Source organism: Amaranthus tricolor, chromosome 7 (genome assembly GCF_026212465.1).
Source record: "Amaranthus tricolor cultivar Red isolate AtriRed21 chromosome 7, ASM2621246v1, whole genome shotgun sequence".
In the NCBI taxonomy this organism is placed as follows: domain Eukaryota; kingdom Viridiplantae; phylum Streptophyta; class Magnoliopsida; order Caryophyllales; family Amaranthaceae; genus Amaranthus; species Amaranthus tricolor.
The window spans coordinates 12,267,943-12,290,338 of NC_080053.1; the positions used below are offsets into that span (position 1 = coordinate 12,267,943).

Sequence of the window (22,396 nt, forward strand, 5' to 3'; positions counted from 1 at the left end):
CAGATGTAAAGTTCAGCTGGGCAATTGCTCGAGAAAACCTATCAATCTTTTACAAATATATGCCATAAACTAGCTAAAAATGCTCCCTATAGTAGTATTCCTTTTATTAGTTCCAAAAATTACCACTTCCTTGCCATATAATCAGTGACAGAGTGACCCAGCAATAACCTCTGACTAAGAGCTTAATAGGAGTTCTTCAGCCACAATCAAGACCAAACCAGTCTCATCACATGATCACATATTCACATTGCTTATGTGACCAAACGTGATCAGCTCCAAGCCTCCGACAGACATTGAATAAAAAAATTAAAAATTTACTTTTTTAAAAAATTACGACTCAAACTCTTCAATTCACCTCAAATACTCTGAGTTAGATCATCAACAATCCAACATGCTTAGGACAATTCTATACATAGTTATGGACCAAATAATGAACCAAAGGAAAAATTTTAATTATCGAAAAAATCCTCTCCATTGCTAGCGCTCTTCAAGGGCAACAACTCAACTATGAAACTTTGATGTGTTCACTGTGCTTTGTGCCTCATGCCTCGTATCTACGTGTAACTTTTGAAACTAAGATAACAATAATATATACATTTTCTGGCTCTTAAACCTTCCCTTTATCCTATTTTGTCCCAATCTTCACCTACTAATTTGCCCCTTCTGCAAAAGAAATCTAATTGAAATTAAACTTGTGCACTAGGATCATCTACCCTGTTGGCAATTGTATTTTTCCTAAAGATAAGCATTCCGCATAGATAGATAGCAGCTAATTGCCAGTGGACTCTATGAACTTGTTAGAGGCAACTTCTTATTCAATGAAGATAAGATTGAGCAAATGATGCAGCTTTTACCAAAACAAGAAAAAACCTCAAAAACAAAACAGCTCACCAATTCTTAAGAACAGAATATATACATAACTTCATTACATTGAGTTGTTCTTGGCTCCAATTTTCTATGACAGTTATAACTTATAAGTAGAAGAAAATGTACGTCATTTTCTTTCTTAAATTAAAGAAAAAATCTAATGAGCAAGAATCAAATTTTCTACACCAAATGGAAATCCTCATAATTTTGAATAGGCAATAAATATGAGAAGCCAAACTTTACCTGGATGCATGCTCCATACGGAATACCACAGATACTACATAAAAGCTTCCACCGATCCTAGATGAAAAGAAGTTCAAAAAAGTTAGCAGCGAAAGAGCAATACATCCATCCATAGAATCTGGCATTATTAATAAAAGACAAGTGCAAACAAACACAAATACCTTATTAATCCTGCTAATACCGTCAATAGGCTCCATCTTTTTGATATCAGCTAAGCACGTTTCTGCAAGATGTTTACAATGGTCAAAAAGTAAAATAATAAAACAAAGATGCAACCAAACAAAGTTGACAAACAAACCAGGAATCCAGATAGCGCAAGCTAGATGAGCCCAGTGACCATCAGTTGTGGGCTTCATTGCTCCACCTACAGGATTATCAGGTACATGATTAATATGTCGTAATAAATGTCACTTAACCATCATCAATGCAGCTAATAAGTACCTAAAACAGGGCAAAGACGACAAGGCGGAGTAAATTCAGGTGCTCCAACTCGACAGAGATTACACAACCAAAGGCCACCATCAACTGACTCCTCCCCATAGCACCTGGCATGAACCTGTAGAAGAAGCAGTCTATATCATAAATCATAAAATCTTTAAAAGTAGGCATCCCTCAAGGAAACAAGAAATGTAAATGCCAAAAAGAGAGGTTTTCAACAGGATACGCCGGGAATGAAGGCAAGGGATATCAGGGAGTAAATCATAGAAATTATTTGGGTAGAAATGGAGAGGGTTCACAACCTAAACATAATAAGTACCTTCCCTATAAAAAATTGAATATAGTGAGCCAGCCTCGCTCCCTCCCAAAACTTTGAAAAAGCAAAGATCTCTCTACACCCTATCCCACCTTCATCATCTCCTCTATGCGCCCATCGTTGATCAACATTGATCACTGCCATAAAAGAATCGTATCTCCACCTCTCTTTTCTCTCTCCCTCCCTCGAGGACTAAAGAGATAAATATATTTGGAGCGATTCCGATGAACTAAACAAAAAACAAGATTCATTTTTCCATTCAAGATACTCTCCTGCTTTGTCTAGATCAAGCCAAACAGCAGCAAATTCAATAATAATGACAAAAAGGAAAGAGCCTTAGATTTATGAAGATATTTATGAATTTAGGTTTTCTGATGTGCAGTTATTGACAGATACAGACTATTTCTTGTAAAAAAAAAATCAGTCACAATTTACTTTTCATACAAGGATCTCAGACACTTCGAATCTGATGTTTACAGCACTTACATTTCACTAATTTTCATGTTAAATTTTTGGAAAGCTCGAGTATCAGGTAAACTTGCATCAAGTTGCAAAGATCTAACTTAATGAAGGCTGGCAAAGCTCCATGCCTCCATTAGTCTTTACTAGATTTATATACAAAACGTGGTGGCAAACTGGGATAGATAGCAGTCTTAGATGGTGAACAGTGGTAATATAGGAGGTAATCACCATGCCAAACAGTGGTAGTAGAGAAGAAACAGATGGGGTAGGACATAGCAGACATTGCAATCAACAAAATTATCCTTGACATTAACCAAAACTTAGCAGAAAATGTTAAACTTACCCTTGTAATTTTAAAAAAAATGCTACTCCATAAATTAATCTTCTTAGAACAGTTGCCTTTCAAGTCTCAATTTATCATTCTACCTTCTTTTTATCAGGGTCAAGCAGACCATCTTAAGAATAACCGAAAAGCAGAAAACAGTGACACTAGCATAGTAATCGTATCAGGCAGAACCCCCCGAAGGATTCTACCTTCTCGTTTTATTCCAGAGCTATAAAAACCTTCTTGCAAACAACATAAAAATGGTAGGCATATCAAAAATTGAAAAATCCAAAGACAAGCAATAATGTAGTAGGCGCTCACCATCATTCTGCATTTATCACACTGCAGGAATAGGTTGTTCTCATATTCCTACAAAGAACATAACTGAAGATTATCATATTGAAGGACACAACTATAGTCCAAAAGAGTATATTATGACAAATGAATAAAATAAATTTCAAAACAAATCAGGCATCTATGTTACTCGCAGTATTCATTTTTGCTAAGGTATCTGTGCCACACTCAAATATTAGTTGCACACTAGGACTATTTATTTTGAACAAAAATTCAAAAAACTAGCCAAGACTGACACTTGAACCCATACTCGTGTCGAATGAGTTCCCAATATGAGTAAAATTGCCATGTGTCACATGGAAGACAATATATATAAGATTACTAAGTTCCTATTAAAGAGAAAAGTGTTATGTGAACACGCATACTGGGAAAAGAGACCAATGCTATCAAAGATTAAATATGAATTTCACAAAAAAAAAAAAAAGAAGGAAAGAATGGGATTTGTCACCTCATCCATATGGCAAACGTTGCATCTGTCAAGATCTCTCCAATTTATTTTAATAGGCAAAGAACCATTAGGCAGTTTTTGTAATCCTTCAAACAATGATTTGTTTGAAGAGGGTTTAAACCGCCCTCTTGAATTTGGCACATCCTGTCAAAACAATAAAATTATCATTATTCATTCATGAGATCATGTCCAAAATGAAACAAAGGCAAAGAAATAAAACATTTATTTGCAAAGTCACTAAACAATATCCTAGATAGATCTTTAATCTAAGCAATGAAATATTCTCTTTTTTGTACAAATTCTGCAGAGATCTATTTCAGCAACTGTGCAAAAAGGTTCATCATAAAAATTTTACTTTTTGCATCTCTACAATAACGAGTTTAAGATTAGAACTCAGCCAACAAACAAACACATTAAATAACCCATTTATTTGCTCAAAAATTAATAAAAGAGGATCAGTTATTACATCATCCTTCTTTAAAGTTTCATCCAAATCAACAATTTGAACATCCTTGGATTCACACTGCATGTTTTCCATGCTTCTGGGAAGTTTTTGCTCGTTCAAGTACCTGACACAAGCAGAAGTTTCCAAACTTAGTATGATTACTACAAGTTTATTAAACTGCAATCAGAAGGGCCCAAAAGGCAATCAAAAAATGATAGCATATAAGAAGAAACTTGTGATATGATGCAATGTAAAGGGAGGAAAACATAGTAATTTGAATGACATGAAGTTCTAAACAATATTTTGCACAAACTAACTTATTTCAGCTTAACACACAAGCGTTTGCTATCATTTTGGATTTACCATGCAATAGAATTCTCAATATAGAGCATAGGGAACACAAAACTTGCTTGAAAATGCAAGCACACAAACATCAACTAACACCACAGGATTTGCATTTAGACGGTATCCAAAATGCTATATAAACAAGAAACACAACTGAGATAAATATCACAAGTCTATTTCATAGTTCATAGCACCTAATGCCCGCGTCATATGGTATCTATAAGATCCATACTAAAGCTATATAAAAGTTATAGCCAAAAGAGAAAAAAAACAAGATGAAGCCTAAGAAGGTCCATATGAACATAACAAGCCAAACATGCTATCTATAAAGACATCATCTAGATGCTTGCCATTAAAACTTGGAAGAACCAAACCTGATGGTCAAAAGCTAGACAACAACATTCTATTAGCCTAATCCTATTAGATGGCTCTCACCTAAAGTGGGGGTTTGGACAATGTGATTGTTACTGATAACAAAGAAATTTGTTTACGAGTGAACCTTGGTAGAAAACATCATCTTCTTCACATCAATAAAAAGAGCACATAAATTAATGTGTCATTTTATTATGGTCCATTATGGTAAAAAACTAGACAATGGGAAGATTTTATGAAGAACAAACATCAAGGAAATGCTATTGATACCTTCACAAAAAATATCTTGGCAAGACATAGTAAACAAAATAAGTGTTTCTTTTTCATAACTAATTTAAAACACCTCTCAAACCCCAAAATAAGGATATCCCCTTGATAGAGAAGGCAATGAAGTGTAGAAGGTGCTCAATCACAAAATAAGTAAATGGCTATACAACTCTCTATTTATCTTGTCAATCTAACAAAAACTAGTATTCTTTCATCAGTCATTTCAAAGTCAAACTAACAAATTCAAACAGTAGATACCGTAGCAACTCATATGTGTATCTCCATATAAATAAAGAGAAATAAATGTAAAATAATGTATCTCACCAATAAATTCTCGTCTCAGACAATTCTTCCAGACTCGATAAATGGTAAACAAAAGCAGATGTTGAAGATGCACTATATAAAAAAAAAAAAAGAAGAATGCTATCGGAAAAGGCTGCCCCCTCCCATGCAAAAAATGGATAACCAACAAAGCACAGACAAAGGAGTGAATACCAACACATTTTCAAATGCCTAAAACAAGAACCAGAGGTTCCAATTAAACGCAAAAATCACAAAACTTATCCTCCAAGCTTATTTAAATATCACAGGAATCTAACAGGAACATAAGCATGCTAAGAGGACACAAGGTAGCATGTAGTGCAAAAAATATGGTTTCAATCGTGATTGTGGTAATAGTCACAGTAATGCGGTGATGGAATGTCGTTGTCGTACTCGTACTTACGAGGAACATAGCCATCTTCCGTGATTCGGGAACGTCCGTTCCCAATCACCACGAAACGCGACCCATATTGCTCAAGGTGATGTCCCGAATTAGAAGACTTGTTTTAAAAAGTATTTTGGCCTTCATTTATAAAAAAGATAAAAGAAGGTAGGAAAAAACGTGATGAAACCTAGAAATCTAAAAAAATTCCACTTGAAAATAATTTCTTAAAGCAAAATAATCATTTTAATTTAATTTTGTTTTTTCAAATATATATTATATACATAATGTATCTCGTACCCAATCGTTTTCGAGTCAATCTAGGTTGCGTTCCGTGTTCTTTTTCCCGTTCCCCGTTCCAAACCGAATGTCGTTCCAGGTAACAATGATCTCGATCCTAATAACCTTGCTCGTACCTCAAAATATTGTTCATGATTAGGAGATAAAATAAAACATAAACCCATAAAGACAAATAACTTAATCAACCTAATGAGATCACAAAAGAAGAAAAAGAAATCAACAAATCATGGAAAAAAACACCATAGAACCTAAATATAAAAAAGAGCTTTTTCTCCATGGTCTAAACTTTTCCATTGACCCTAAATCCAAAGAGATGTCTTTCCAAACAGACATAATAGATACACAATACAAAGGTAGCCCCATCAAAACTGAGCATGTAAGTAAACTAATATGTCTCAAACATAGACTCCAAAGATACTCAATAAAACCCAAGAGAAGAAAGTGTTGCACAATAAACTCACTCATTAATTCAAATGTGTATAGTTTCCTTAAATCTGTCATTAAAAAATCTAATCAACTCACCATTTAGGGCACATTCATACAGAAATGTATACATCGATATCCCAAATAGCAAAATGAAGTTATGTTGACAAAATGTAGACAGATAAGATACAAGAATGAACATGTCCCTTTAGAAAAAACAGTGACCATAATAAGCTTTTGAAGAAATGTCATCACCTACTATAAAAGGGTTTTCTCTATCATGGGGGGACTTACGTTTTTGCTTCTTTCAGGCCCCGAAGAAAACGTGAAGATTTGCACTTTAAGTGGAAACAAGAAAGAAGTCCTTTCACAAACGATACTATTTGTTTCACCTGTACCCTGAATACAGGAGGAAAAAAAAACTATCAGAAACAGTATATGCAACTCAATAATAACAAGAACATTGTACACACTATAGTTACATCACAAGAGCAAAAGCACAAGCCAACCTTGCAAAATCATGAGTTCCAAAGAATTGCACAGGAACTGATCTTCGTCCTGAGCATTTATTTAATCCTTTGCGGTCACTTACGAGTGATTCATCCAAAATGACTGCTGGCCACATAGCATGACCTTATAAATACAATAAATTAGCACAGACAGTTAGTTACAAAGAGAAAATCAATGGGAGAGCATACTAGTACGATGTACATATATATACAGCAATTGTCCACTACTGTATGCATAACGCATGTAAGATGAAGAGCCTTGCGTTCATAAAACCTTGTGGCAGATTATAAACATTACACCGTAGGGCTTCCACTTTCCATAATAGATTCTAAATAAAGCATTGCCATTCAAATGGAAGCACTCTTTTTAAACTTCAACACAAATTGTAATTTTTTCCACAAGAACACAAGCACTTCCACCGCCTGATATTAAGGTGCTACATATTCCTTTGTGGATTGTCCTAGTTAAGTTGCAACATTTCCTTTTGTAGTAAATTTTTACTAGTCAACTCTAATAATCTAGCCTGAGTTATTCCACCCGACCCTCCTTCTATACATTAAAGTGACCGATAATTTCATGAGATTACACCATCCAGCCCTAATTCCTAGCTTATTACAAAAAAAAAGTGAATTAAAATCCTGAGAGAGTATTATTTTTCAGCCTTTTGCAAAGCAAAGAAGCACCATCAAATGTTACACATTTCGCAAGAAAATAGCAAAATTAAATTCAGTGACCCACTTGTAAATATAGTAATTAGTATAAATCTACTTTCTGAAGAGATCTCAGTGTATTACTCACCTGTAAGTTTTGCCCAAATGATATCCCCAGGCTCATGCTCACGACTCTCATCCACACTAGCGGCTAGCCCAATCAACTGACTGTAATCAGGATCGTCATCATCCATACATTCTTTCCCTTTGAGGTTTAGTTTCTGCATTTCTTCTCCAGATATACGAAATCTAATTTGTTCTTGCGATAAAATCAACTCTTCTGCATCACCATCTTCATACTTTACCTGCATTTTATGTGATATCACATTTAACTCTAACTGATATAAAAATATGCCCTCCTCACCAAAGTAAAAACATATGTGAAAATATCATACATTGTGCTTTTTAGAATCTGAATCATAGCCAGATATTGAACCTTTGTACCAAACATCATCCAATGGCCAGTAAATCTGCAATTAGCTAAATACTATCATTGTTATCATTTCCTATTATACCTCTACGCTTATCAAATCATAGGAAAACAAAGACTGACAAAAATCTTGCCTGGCATTTTAATCCAATAAATTTGATAGGATCAGCATCTTCAAAAAATAACCTGGGGCATCATAATACACTAAGTAAAAACCCTCAAAAGTATCAGGGTGTAACATACGCAATTTGTCAGATAAAGAAAACATACAAGAACCATTTATCCGCCTGCCAATCATCTTGAGTCTTGCGCTTAACAGAAGAATTCTGCTGCTTTTTCTTCACGGATGATTTAGTAGTAGTCTTCTGATTATAATGAAATCGAGATTCGCGCAACCGAGGTCCATTTAGCCTACACAAAACACTGGAATCAACCCCTAAACTAAGAAGCTCAAATTTTGAAATCCTTCTTCTTTTATTGGGAGAAGCCAGCGAAGCATCCCCAACAAAACCCTCCTCCTCAACAGGCTCCTCTTTAACTAAAATTGGTTTCTCCTGGGCGTTCAAATTGACAGCATGTTTATTCTTGCGGCGGCGAGAGTAAACCCGAATGACTCGAGGTGAATCGGATAAAGGCTCCATATTGCATTGTGGTTCTACAGCAACCTTATTCTCCACCTCCTCCTTTTGAATTCGGAGGTTATGGTTATGATCATCAAAAGAAGTCTCGATTAGGGTTAGTTTACGAGCTTGAACCTTCTTAGAAACAACATTGGACGAACCACTAGCACTAACACAAGGAGAAGTAGCGGAATAAACATGGTGAAGAGGAAGAAACCTAATTGGAGTACCCGCGTAATGACTATCGATATCTTCTGCGGAAACCAATTTGCGCGAATCTGGAATTTGTTGATGGTGGTTGTGTTGTTCATGGCAATTTTCCTCCTCGATTAAGGTTTGAGAAGCAGAAAACGCCATTGAAGAGATTGTGGTGAATAAATTAATCAATGGTAGAGATATTTGAAGGTGAGAGAAAAGATGAAATTTTTAGGGTTTTGAGAATGGAGAAAAATGGGGATTGGTGATTTTGGAGAAATTGAGATTTTAGGCAGAATTCCGTTTCCCGCCGTTGGAAGTACACACACTTTCTCTCTCTCTCTCTCTACCTCAGCAGGGGTGAACTCCGAAGAGGAGCTTTAAGTGAAAAGAGAGATTTTATCCCTTTTTTCGTTTTTATATAAGATTCTGGTTTGATTTTGATATCCGAGGGATTTGGCGGATGGATGTTTTTATCCGCCTGTTTAAACGGATCTATACATTACACCAATTCTATAATCGATCATTTTAAAATCACAATAACTTGCATAAGATCGTCATAAGTTAAGATAAAGTGTGGGCCGGCTTATTTCTTGCGCGTGTAATAACATTTTAATTTTCTGGATATTTATTAATTTTGACTTTAAAGACATCAATTTTGAAAATTAATACCTTTAAAGTCAAAATTGTTACATTTTAAGATTAAAATTGAAAAATGTCCAGAAAATGAAAAAAAAAACTCAGATAGTTACACATACGAATTGGGCCGGCCCAAATTAACGGTCTCATTATAAGGCCGTCTCGTTCAAGACCAGCTGTTTTAAAATTTTCAAATTCTCGTATGAGACGATTTCGCCGTCAGACAACCGTGAGACATGTCTTCTATTTGAGTTAAATAGCCTAATAATAAAAACTTTAAGCTTATGGTCTTGTTTTGAGGTCGTATCACTGTGAGACAGTCTCAAGATGGACTATTTAAAATTGTAAATACAAGACACTAAATATATATGTTCAACTCAATGGAGATAGTCTCACCACTGAGACTAAATAAAATAAAAATAGATTAATAATAATAATAATAATAATAATAATAATAATAATAATAATAATAATAATAATGGCTACAAAAAGAAAAAGGAAGTAATACACTGCTAAGTGTGAAAATAATGGCTACAAATTCATTCCTTTTGCTTTTTCCACTTTTGGAGAGTTAGGTGAAGAAAAACTTAATCTGTTATCAAGCATTGCATCATTTTTTTTGAGTAACTCAAGTAGCACCAAGTCTAGAACATATATTTTTGATAGATTAGTTTTTTGTATTCAAAAAGGTATGGGTGCTTAGCTTGTTGTTCGACTCCCTAGCAACTTCTTGTAAAATCTTTTTCTATGAAATGAATTACGTTTTCTATAAAAAAAATTAAAAAAATAAAATAAAATAATAATAATAATAATAATAATAATAATAATAATAATAATAATCAAAAAAAATTAAAAATTGATGGTTATAATTAAACTAAACATATTGTTTATTAAACTGTATTGTCTGTTAAAGTTAAAGTTTAATTTAATTAAATAAGTATTTTAAACTGTACATAATGTGGTCTGCTTATACAGATTTTATACAAAACACGCACGTTGGCATTTATATAGCACATGTCTCCGACTCTCCGTGCAATGTACAAATCGATTAGTTATGACTTATAACTTGTGGACTCAATTAGAAGTATTGGTATTTATATACTTCTTTTGTTTCAAATTAGATTCAACATTAGAATTTTTTACTATTCATTCAACCCATTAATTTGTATTTAGTTTTTAATTTATAAGTTAAAACATAGTCAAGTATAATCTTAATAGATTTGTTTTAATGTAAGGATTATTAATATCCATTTTGTATGTTTTTCTATTATACATAATTAAAGATATTAAGGCGCTATTCGCCAAAAAAATTATCTTATGTACATTTTTTTTTACAAAAAGTACCTATTGTGACATAATTCTTTGTGGATAACTACCAGTAAACTAAAAAGTTAGTAACCGTCAATAAGAGTTTTGACCAGTGAGATGCACATAACCTTTATTATTTCCCTTTCATCCTTACAATTTAACGTTTTCCCTCTAATTCTATTTATAAGAATCTCCTCACATTAAAAGGTAAGGAGGTTAAGGGGAATTAAAGGGGTCACGTGTTTCTCATGTGCTGGTCAAACCTTATATGTGACAATCAACTAACTTTTTTCCGCTACTTAATAGTCATTCACAAAGGAATTTGTCACAATAGGTCATTTTGCAAAAAAATACACATAAGATAATTTATTGCAAAAAATGTAATGCATTAGGGTGCTTCTTATAATTTCTCCTTAATTTAATTACTTCTAATTCATATAAACTATTTAAAGCTAATAAAAAAACAAACTAACTAATTAATCTCATCTAATTTAAGTTAATTACAATCAGTAGAAATAACCCTTTTAATTCCCCTTCCATCCTTACATTTTAACATTTCCCCTCCAATTCTATTTATAAGAATCTCCTCGCGTTAAGAGGTAAGGAAGTTAAGGGGAATTAAAGGGGTCACGGGTGTCTCACGTGCTGGTCAAACTTCATATGTGACGGTCAACTTACTGTTTTCCGCTACATAGTAGTCATTCACAAAGGAATTTGTCACAATAGGTACACTTTTGCAAAAAATTACACATAAGATAATTTTTTGCAAAAAATTATTATACATTAGAGAGTTTCTTATAGTTTTTCCTTAATTTAGTTACTCCTAATTCATATAAACTATTTAAAGCTAATATCAATTTGTACACAAAAAAAATAAGCAAACCAATTAATCTCATCTAATTTAAGTTATTTACAATTAGTAGAAAATATGGATAATCAATTAATAGATATCATAAATATATATATATATATATGTGTTGGACTACATCAAGGATCGACTCTAAGCCCTTTCATTTATACTGTCATTATGGAAGAGATTTCTAAATCAATTTAGGAGACGGTACCGTGGTGCATGCTATTCGCCGATGACATAGTGTTCGTAGCAGAAACTAGAGAGAAGATTACTAACAAATTGGATGAGTGGAGAGAAGCTTTAGAAGGTAAAGGGTTGCACATTAGTCGTACGAAGACCAAGTATTTGTGCTGTGACTTTAGTGGGACAACACCGGTAGGTGAACCAGAGGTGTCCATTGATGAAGCAGTTGTTAAAAGTACGACCAAGTACAAGTATTTGGGATCGATCATTCAAAGGGATGGGGAGATTGATGGAGATGTAAACCATCGTATACAAGCGGGTTAGCTCAAGTGGCGAGCAGCCACCGCGGTGCTATGTGATAGGAAATTCCCAAGCAAGTTAAAAGGAAAATTCTACCGGGCGACAATCAGACTTGCTCTGTTATATGGGACCGAATGTTGGCCTGTAAAGAAGATTTTTTTGAACATAAGATGGAAGTTACAGAAATGCGTATGCTGAGGTGGATGTGTGGGCACACATTGATGGATCGAATTAGGAACTAAGAGTTGGGTAGCCTTTATTTCTGGAAAAATGCGCGAAAATAGATTGAGGTGGTTTGGACATGTGCGGAGAAAGACTTTCGCCGCTCCGGCAAAAAGGGTAGAAAGCATTATAGTGGAGGGTAAGAGGAGTCGAGGAAGACCCCGGAGAACTTGGGATGAGCAAATAAGAGTTGACTTACATGAGTTAAACCTCTTTAAGGGCCTGACTAGGGATAGGGGTAGTTGGAGGTGTCATATTCATGTTTTAGACTACTGATGTCCCCTTAGGTTATCTTTGGGTGTTCTTGCCATCTTGCTTCTCTCGTTTCTTTTATTATTAGTTTTGTATTCTTTTGTTTTCTTCTTAAGTTGGTTCTACTTATTTATTTTATTTTAATTCTCTTCATTTATCTTTTCCGTGTAGCTACGTCTTACTATCTTTCTCGAGCCGGGGAACTCCTTTGGTCGCGTTCTCCATTATGGGTATGAGTTGCCCTCGTCCTTCCTCCCCAGACCCTATCTATAGTTTTTCTATATGCGGGTGAAACAGCCCAAACCAGCATAAACAATATAATAATATTGTCTACAAAGCACAGCGGAAGACTTATAGAAGTCTGGGCTGAATCCGACCTGTGGCTCGATAGCCACAGCAACCAATATCAGAGTATTTAAAAACTTTACATAACTGTAATACAATTAATTACAAACCAGTTATAATCCAAGTTACCACATTATAAAATATCTTTTTACAACACATGATTTTTCAAAATATCATTATAAGTTAACTTTCCAAAAACGATGTTCTTGCTATCGCAACACATGACACATAAAGGAGAAGCACATCCATCCGCACTAAAGTTGGCAACCTGAAAGTGGATCTATCCCCCGTAAGAGATAGGCCCCATCAAAAACTGTCAACAATTGAATTGTTGAGTAATCCAACAAACTATTACATTTATATACAAGTCATTAACAAAAATCTCCAATCAAATTCCTTGTTCACTTGGTAACTATTTATAAACATTATTTTATCCAATCCAAACTCTTTTAAAAGACTATTTGGTATCGACATAAATACAGCTATGAACCTTTAGTTCATAACGAGTGAAAATACGGCTATAACTTCACAAGTTAATAGCGAAATAATACGGCAAATGAAATATATGCTTTCATTGCAAAACAAACAAAACTTTATAAACCAAACATATTTATTCAAAACTCATTAAAAACAATAATGTAATAACAGTTTAAAACGTGGGAATATAATGGACCATCAGGAAGTAGGCTTGATCTAAATCCTGAGAACACGGGTGATCATCATCACCAAAAATACGGCTCTTGCAAGAACGAAACGGGATTGGGGGCTCGAGACCGATCCGAATAACCATTACCTATTATCAAACTATAGGATTTCACAATAATCCGGATATAAATATCCGTTGCCAATTCCCAAAAACGGACATTTTTATAATGTCGATTTCAATATAAAACAAAACAATAATTCACTAAATTTTCTTTTGAAATCAACAATCATTACTTAAAATATAAATCAATTCATCATCAACCATCAACATATAAGAACTTGAGTTACTATCAATGGAGTTTAACTAATTTTACACCAATCTTAAATCCCAATATCCAACTTATATCTTATCCAAATAATGTCAAATAATCAAATACCCAATTGATACTTATATTCTCAAATTTGATACTTGTACCAACACCCATAATAATCAATTAAGGACCATAACTCAATAATACCAATCAATAAAGACAGAATAATAACTGTAAATTGATCCCAATTTGAACAATTAATCTCATGATTGGTTATTCGCGATTTTTATGACAGTCTGTTAGTATTTTGGTCATAAACCTCTCACACGAACTCATTTTGGGGCGATTAAAGTGCCCACGCGACTGTATTTTAGAGCTCTACAAATCATATGAAGATACCAAAAGCTAAAAATGAACATAACAATACCAAAATTGCAAAACAGTAGAAACCTTTTCTGAACTGAAATTTCAGAATCCATATTACATAATTTGATACTAGAAAATTAAACCTAAATAACCATTACTAATCAATATTAAACAAGAACCTAAAACTTGATAAGAAAATCAATTTGATACTATAGAAATAATTTAATATCATGATTATATCACCCAATTAGAAAAATATTGATTAGGAAATCCCCAAATTATTTTAAAAAGAAAACCTAGCTTTGATGCTAATAGAAATTACTTTAAAACATTCAATTTATACTTAATAGATTAGTTTCTGAATTACCTTGATGAGCAATTTCTTCAATCAAAATTCAAAATCCAACTTCAAACACCAAAAGAAGATTTACCAAAAAGTCTTTAACACAAAAGGGATGGAAGATGGTGATGACTACTTGGATTCTTCTACCCCAACAATAACTTGAGGCTGAATAAGAAATGAAGAAGGCTGAGTTGGGCTTAGGAACTAAGGAAGAATTAAGGAAGAGATGATGAAGGCACCGTGGGTGTCAGAAGAAATAGGAAACAAAGCAGATTTAGCAACTTAGGTTTTTACTTGGGTGAGTCATAAGGTGCGGGTGGCAAAGTAAGAGTAATATGGCTTCCTACACATATTCATCAAATATGAGGTGGTTAATATTCCCGTATTTTTCGTCGTATAATTTATTTTGTCCCCAAAAATAATAAATCTTGATATCTAAAAATCGTAGTAAAATTTTACTTTTAAAATGACAAACTCATTTTACTTATTAAAATAGTAATTTTTAACAATTTTTAACAAAGACGTTTTTATAACTGTTTCAGCGGGATACACTGGGTAGGATGATGATGATGATGATGACTGATAGCAAGATTTTCGCAGTCGTCTATGCTAAACCTTGAACCAAACAATACTTATAACAACCTACGCACTACACAAGTATAGTGGGGTAGAGGATCGAACCACGAGGACAAGGTTGACAATAAACTCCGCGTCTCAACATAATTTTTTTTTGTAGGTTGAAGAGCATCTAAAACTAATGACGAAAATAACAAGCACGGTTGATTAACAATATAAATCAAAGGGGAGAAAAAGGGGTTGAGATTAGATTCACCCTAGGAAGGCGATCTTAAAAGAGCATATATTGGGTTAGAGGAAATCAAACAATAACTAGTCTAGACACCCAAGAGTACGAGAGGAAGTTGGTGATTCCATAAATCACAACGAACGACCTATAATCGCCCTATGTCTCCGGAGGAGTTGCAGGACAAGATTCGCATTGGGTTTTGAGAACCAATCATTATCATCTTTTCCCTAATCCTAAACAATAAAGAGCATAAACATTCCTAGGGTTTCACTAATCAATTCCTAAGGAGAACTACTCACACATGATTGAAAAATAGGAAACAATGATAATCAATAGAACAAAAACCATAGATAATGGTGATCAAAAGAAACCAACAATAGTAAAAGTAATGTAGAAACTATTCTAGATGAGCAATAAATATAAGGCAAGACAATAAAAGCAATAAATGAACTCAAAGTAAATGCATTAAATGAACTTAAAGCAATGAAAAGATTGATACTTACAACCAAATGTTAATGCTACAATAAGGAGGTGCCAAAGATTCAATAATCCAGATTGAAATCCAAACTAGAAAGTAAAGACTTGAAATAAAAGATTGAGATAATAAAACTATGATAAACTAGGGTTTTTTTTACTTAAAAGGCTAAGTAGTAAAGCTATATTAGAGAATGTATTAGGGCTCCCCCCTTTGTTTCTACAGAAAGTAGGGTATTTATACCCTCTAAGCAAAGAAAATTCGAATGCCCAAAAATGCCCTTGAGTTTGGCTTGAGAAGAAATACGGTTCCCACAGAAAATAGGCTTATTCGCCCAAATGGAGGATCCATTCGCCCGAATCTCGATGTTTGAATAATTTCAGGAACTTTCTCTGAGGTTGGTTCGCCCGAATGAAGGTTCCATTCGGTCAAATGGGACCTTTCGCCCGAACGGTGTGTCATTCGCCTATTCCAGCAGCTTTGGTGAATCTTCTTTGAGAAAACAGGCCCATTTGACCGAATGACATTTCCATTCGGCCGAATGGAGCTTGATTCGGTAGTTTCAGCTTCTTTTGCCTCCAGATCAACATCAATTGCTTGAATGGTGTCTTGGTTAGCCAAAATGGAGTAACAACTAGTGATTAGAGGCTTCCAAGTTCAGTGTGTCCTCCAGAGAAGTCTTCGCTTTGCGTGCCAAAATCTCACAACGCATCGATGTTGACCTTGTTGTCTTCGAATCTCTTGAAATAACCACAAAACAACCCCAAAGACAAGAACAAGGTAAAATCGTGCGTAATGTGCATAATAACGATTGAAATGCATAAAACTTGGCACAGTAAAGCGGTAGTAAACGTGTTCATAAATGAGCACATCAATGATGATGATAAATATATATGTTGTATAATTTAGATATGTATAAATTAATACAAATATGAATAAATAACTTATATAGTGATAGCTTTTGGTTTTTCTAATTGTACTTTCACTCATTTCAAGTTTAATGAATCATGGAGTATTAGAAGTACTTATTGTAAAAATTTAATTGCATGAATGTTCTCCTATATTACATGTGCACAAAATGACAGACATAAAAGTAGTGCCAAAAGTCTTGCAAAATGAGAGTGTTGAAAGCTATTTAGGAGGAATGATTGTGCTCTGTTGAACATATATGATTTATAAATTCCACAAAATTAAGACTCTCGTTGTATTCTTTTGGTAGAAAATTTATTTATTGCGATTTTTTAAAAATTGGAAATATTATTAATAGAAAATCTCAAAGAAAAAAACAAAAAGTAATAAAGGGACATCTAAAGCGCCTCTACGATATAAAAAAAATCCCCATAGGAAAAAAGTTTATTGAGCAAACAAAAAATATAGGAAGCCCTTTAAAATTTTGCCATCCATAATAGGTTGTTTATGATTGTTTTAGGGGTCGGATTATGGTGGTGGTGGATTGCTGTTTGGGTGGTACGGTGGAGGCGGCGTGGTGGGTTGTTATTTATTTCTTAATTAGTTAGTACTTTTTATTATTGTTAATTTGTTATTTTATTTAGTTAGTCAAACAATTAATTAGTTAGAAAATTAGTTATTTTTAGAAATGTTAAATATGATTTTATTGTTAAACTTTTTAAATTGTTATTATAAATTAATTATTGTTTTATAGTTAATTATAATATATTTGTTACATAATTAGTTAATTTTTGAATTATTATTTAATTAATAGTTAAATAATTACCAGTTTTAGAATTGTTAATTATTGTTTTTGAGACCAATTAGAAAAAAGTAGTTGTGGTGAAAAATAGATCAACATTATATGAGTATTTAATGATATCCAAATAGTAATTTAATTATTGTTATAATTAGTTTATAGAGGAAACTTTTCTAAATTTTTTTTTTAGCTTTTAGACAATATCAAATTAACTTACTCTTTTTTTTTATTTCATAAGAAATAATGGGTGATATAAAGGATTTTTCAGGCCAGATCATTGATCCAATAATGGTTTGTCCTTTGAAGGGTTATAATAATCTTGGGTTCGGATGATCAAGGCTTGCTAAGTCTTTTTTACAAGTGTAAGGAAAGTATGGACATAATGGGGGATAAATGCACTAAAACTAAGGCCATAATAAGCATGGATCATACATTTTGGCTAGTTGATCCCTATAATATGCTTTATTTTCTTTAGATTTGCTATATTATAATTTTCCATGTGAAAACATTTGAACTACAATGTAACAAATTTAAAGGATGAAAAAGTAACGAATTAATCACATTTCATTTCCATTATGATATATTCATTGTGCGCAAGTCATGACTTGTGCCAAATCCTGTCGAGCTAAATTGTCTTATAAAAAGTGTCATATCGTGCTTGGTCACTAAAAGACGAGGGCCCTACATGGCACAAACTCACGTGCCATCGTGTTGAGCACGAGTCGTGCCACGTACTGGCCCAATAATTTATTTGTTTTGCTTTTTGTAAATAAGTAGTTTTGTCACTTTGAAATACATTTAAGTAAATGATGATATACATATTATTTATTTATTTAAATATTATTATATTATTTATTTATTTGGACAATTATATATTTGTACTTTTATGTAAAAATATCTTTATAACATTTATAATTATATTTGAAATTTTTTGTAATTAATCATTTCAGAAATTTAATAAAACAAATATTTTAAAAACTTTTCATAAAATTAATTATTTAAAAAATACATCTTGTAATTTATTTATCAGCATATCATTATCATCATCATCATGCTACCCAGTATATCCCTCTCATAGAAAACTAAGGACAGGGTTTGGGGAGGGAAAGACGGTGACAACTCATACCCATTAAGGAGAGCGCGGCCAAAGGAGTCCCCCGGCTCGAGGAAGATAAAGAGACGTAATTACACGCGAAAGATAACTTAAAGGCCTATAAAAATAAAAGTAGAACCACTACAAAAAGAAAACAAAGAACTAATAAAAAGGAAACGATAAAAGCAAGAGGTTAAGGACACTAAAAGGTAAACTAAGAGGACATCAGTAATCCAAGACATGGATATGACGTCTCATACTGCTCCTATCCCTAGTCAGGCCCGCAGAGAGGTTTAACTCATGCAAGTCAACTCTTATTTGTTCATCCCAAGATCTCCTCGGTCTTCCTTGACTCCTTTTACCCTCTACCATAATGCTTTCTACCCTCCTCACAGGGGTGTCGAAAGTCTTTCTCTGCACATGACCAAACCACCTCAATTTATTTTCGCACATTTTTCCAGGTATACGGGCTACCCCTAGTTTGTCCCTAAACTCTTGGTTCCTAATACGATCCATCCATGTGTGCTTACGCATCCACCTTAGCATACGCATTTTTGTAACTTTCATCTTATGTTCGAAAATCTTCTTTACAGGCCAACATTCGGTCCCATATTACAGAGCAGGTCTGATTGCCGCCCGGTAGAATTTTCCTTTTAACTTGCTTGGGAATTTCCTATCACATAGCACTGCGGTGGCTGCTCGCCACTTGAGCCAACCCGCATGTATACGATGATTTACATCCCTTTGAATGATCGATCCCAAATACTTGTACTTGGTTGTACTCTTAACAACTATTTCACCTATGGACACCTTTGGTTTACCTACAGGTGATGTCCCACTAAAGTCACATAGCAAATACTCGATCTTCATACGGCTAATACGCAACCCTTTACCTTCTAAAGCTTCCCTCCACTCATCCAATTTGTTACTAACCTCCTCTTTAGTTTCTGCTACCGGCACTATGTCGTTCGCGAATATCATGCACACAGTACCGTCTCCCAAATAGATTTAGAAATCTCTTTCATTATGATAGTAAAAATGAAAGGGCTTAGAGCTGATCCCTAATGTAGTCCCACTTTAACCGGAAAAGGCTCTGTTATCCCCACCGGTGTTTGAATGCTAGTCGAAACTCTGTGTGTTTACATATTCCGTATGGCCTCATTGTACACTGAAGAAATACCTCTACCCTTGAGGCTATCCCAGATGACACGTTGTGGTATGTTATCATACGCTTTCTCCAAGTCAATGAACACCATATGCAGATCTTTCTTTCGCTTCCTATATTTCTTCATCAGTCTCCTCAAAACATGAATTGCCTCAATGGTTGACCTTCCGGGCATAAAATCGAATTGGTTCTCTCTAATCACCGTTTCCTGTCTAATTCTCCCCTCTATCACTCTTTCCCACAATTTCATAGTGTGGCTTAGAAATTTGATACCTCTATAGTTGCCGCATACTTGCGCATCGACTTTGTTCTTAAACAGAGGTACTAGTGTGCTATTCCTCCATTCTTCTGGCATCTTATATATTCTTAAAATAATATTAAAGAGGTTAGTCAGCCAACAAATGCCCTCTTCTCCTAAACTCCTCCAGATTTCAATTGGTATGTTATCTGGCCCCATTGCCTTTGTTCTTCCCATCTTTTTGAGAGCTTCTCCTACTTCTCCTGTGGTAATATCAATCGTTGACTCATATTCCAGTGGTCTTTGGACTTCAAAAATTTAATATATATCCGCCTCCTTTGGCCCCCTAGACTCATTGAGCAGATGGGAGAAGTACTGGAGCCATCTAGTTTTGATCTCCTCTTGTCTCAGGAGAACTCGTCCTCTTCATCCTTGATGTATTTCACTGCCTCTAAGTCTTGCCACTGTTTGGCCATAGTCCTCGCCAACTTTAAAATCTGCTTTTCCCCCTCTTTGGTATTAAGCTTCTGATATAAGTCCCCATAACCACAGTTTTTTGCCTCCTAATCGCTTTCTTTGCCGCCCACTTTGCTTCTTTATAGCTCACTCTCTTTTCAATCCTATCCTCCTCTTCTGTGCATACCATAAGTTCCTTAAATCTCTTATTTTTATCTTTTATCTTTTATCTTCTTTTCCACCTCATTGTTTAACCACCATGACTCTTTGAACACTTTTGGTTTACCCGAAGACACCCCCAAAGTCTCTTTTGCCACTTTTTTAATGGTTTTTGCCATGTTCACCCACATTTCATTCACATCCTCAGACTTACTTGGGAAGCCCAATAAACTTATCTTGATTGACAGGGTTGTGACCATATCCCCTATGAGTCTCCCTCACATGATCTTTCCCTTGGACTTGACCTTTTTTTCTGCGATTTTCTTCCTCATCCTGAAAACCAGTACTAAAAGCCTGTGTTGGATGGGCATCTCTGTACCCAACACCACCTTACAATCCAAGCATGAGGCCCAATCTCCCTTGCGCACTAAGAAATAATCAACTTGAGTTGCATGCACGCTGCTCTTATAAGTGGCCAAATGCTCGTCTTTCTTTCTAAAGATCGAGTTTGCTATAACCAAATCTTTTTGCTATCGCAAACTCCAGTAAATTCTCCCCACTCTCATTCCTTGCCCCCAAACCAAACCCTCCATGTACCGAGTTAAAGTTGCCTGCGTCTCTGCCTATATGTCCGTTAAAGTCTCCTCTTAAGAAAACTTTCTCATCTTCCGGGATAGTTCTCATGAGGCCTCCTAGGTTATCCCAGAACTCGCACTTCACCTGCTTATCGAGCCCAACTTGGGGCCCGTACGCACTGATAATGGATATGATCTCTTCCCCCACTACTATCCTAACTAGTATAATCCTGTCACTACACCTCCTTACTTCAACCAATTGCTTCAGGATATCATTAGACACTAGGATGCCAACCCCGTTACGTCTGTCGTCCAAACTTGCATACCACAAATTATATCCCTTTATACCTTTTTCTTTTTGCCCCTTCCACCTAGTCTCTTGAACACATGCTATATGAATCCTGTATTTAGAATGCTCATTTGCTAACTCCAATGATTTAGCTTTTAGGGTACCTATGTTCCAAGTCCCCACTCTTAGTTGTAGATCCTGCTTACGTTGCCCCCCCTGGACCTGACCTTAGGTGACCATAATTGCTTTCTAACTCTATATTCAGCTACTACAGACTAAGGTAAAAGGTTACAAACAGACCACTGGCATGGATCAACACAAAAGACATATATATAAAAAGAAAATACATAAATAGATTATCAACTCGATGAAAGAAAGCTAGAATACTGGGAAACAAACCTTTCAAAAGGTATGAGGACACTCCAAGATATGAAAACAGCAAGCACATACACAAAACAACCAAAAGACAGATCTTCCAAACCTAGCACACCAAACCATCTTAAAAAGTAAGCAGCTAAATAAAACACTAAAGCAAGAGATGCACACAAAAATACTTAGAAATGTAATATACGAAAAGAAGATGGAGGTTAAGGAGGGGTATCACTTGCACCTCGATTGGGTGGTTACCGGTGTACTAACCCCGACGGTGCTTTTACCTTCACAATGTCTACTTTGCCCGACGTCCTCTTTCTACTAGAACCTGAAAAGAAGGTGGGAATCTTTGTTGAACACGAAAAATGGAGTCACCAAGTCTGGTTCGTTGGTGTAGGTGAGAAAGACAAGCCTAAAAACATCAAAATTTTTGATTTTTTTTCTTTTTTTTTAGGGTTTTTGTAAAAGAGGGACAAACGACTCAGCCACAGCCCGTAGCAGTAGCAGACGAATCGCGGTGA

At 34.7% G+C, this 22,396-nt stretch overlaps 1 protein-coding gene across 7 annotated transcripts in view; it reads right to left on the bottom strand.

The window, feature by feature from the left end:
• LOC130818754 (histone H3-lysine(4) N-trimethyltransferase ATX1-like) overlaps positions 1–9,217 on the bottom strand; it is a 33,833-nt gene extending 24,616 nt beyond the window's left edge. For 4 of the 7 annotated variants that reach the window (XR_009043984.1, XR_009043986.1, XM_057684951.1 and 1 more), the window contains exons 1-13: positions 8,229–9,181; positions 8,093–8,144; positions 7,924–7,998; positions 7,617–7,833; positions 6,818–6,941; positions 6,603–6,707; positions 3,920–4,022; positions 3,454–3,597; positions 2,973–3,020; positions 1,552–1,666; positions 1,409–1,474; positions 1,272–1,333; positions 1,111–1,167 (exon numbers count right to left, since the gene is read on the bottom strand). Coding sequence is in view for 2 of the 7 variants with exons in the window: in XM_057684951.1 (XP_057540934.1) it covers positions 1,111–1,167; positions 1,272–1,333; positions 1,409–1,474; positions 1,552–1,666; positions 2,973–3,020; positions 3,454–3,597; positions 3,920–4,022; positions 6,603–6,707; positions 6,818–6,941; positions 7,617–7,833; positions 7,924–7,998; positions 8,093–8,144; positions 8,229–8,935 (1,875 nt within the window). In the remaining 5 variants the exon portion in view is untranslated. Of the gene's footprint in view, positions 1–1,110; positions 1,168–1,271; positions 1,334–1,408; positions 1,475–1,551; positions 1,667–2,972; positions 3,021–3,453; positions 3,598–3,919; positions 4,023–6,602; positions 6,708–6,817; positions 6,942–7,616; positions 7,834–7,923; positions 7,999–8,092; positions 8,145–8,228 lie in introns of all 7 variants that reach the window. The other 3 variants (XR_009043985.1, XR_009043982.1, XR_009043983.1) reach the window with 1 other exon arrangement.
• Positions 9,218–22,396: the final 13,179 nt, after the last annotated feature.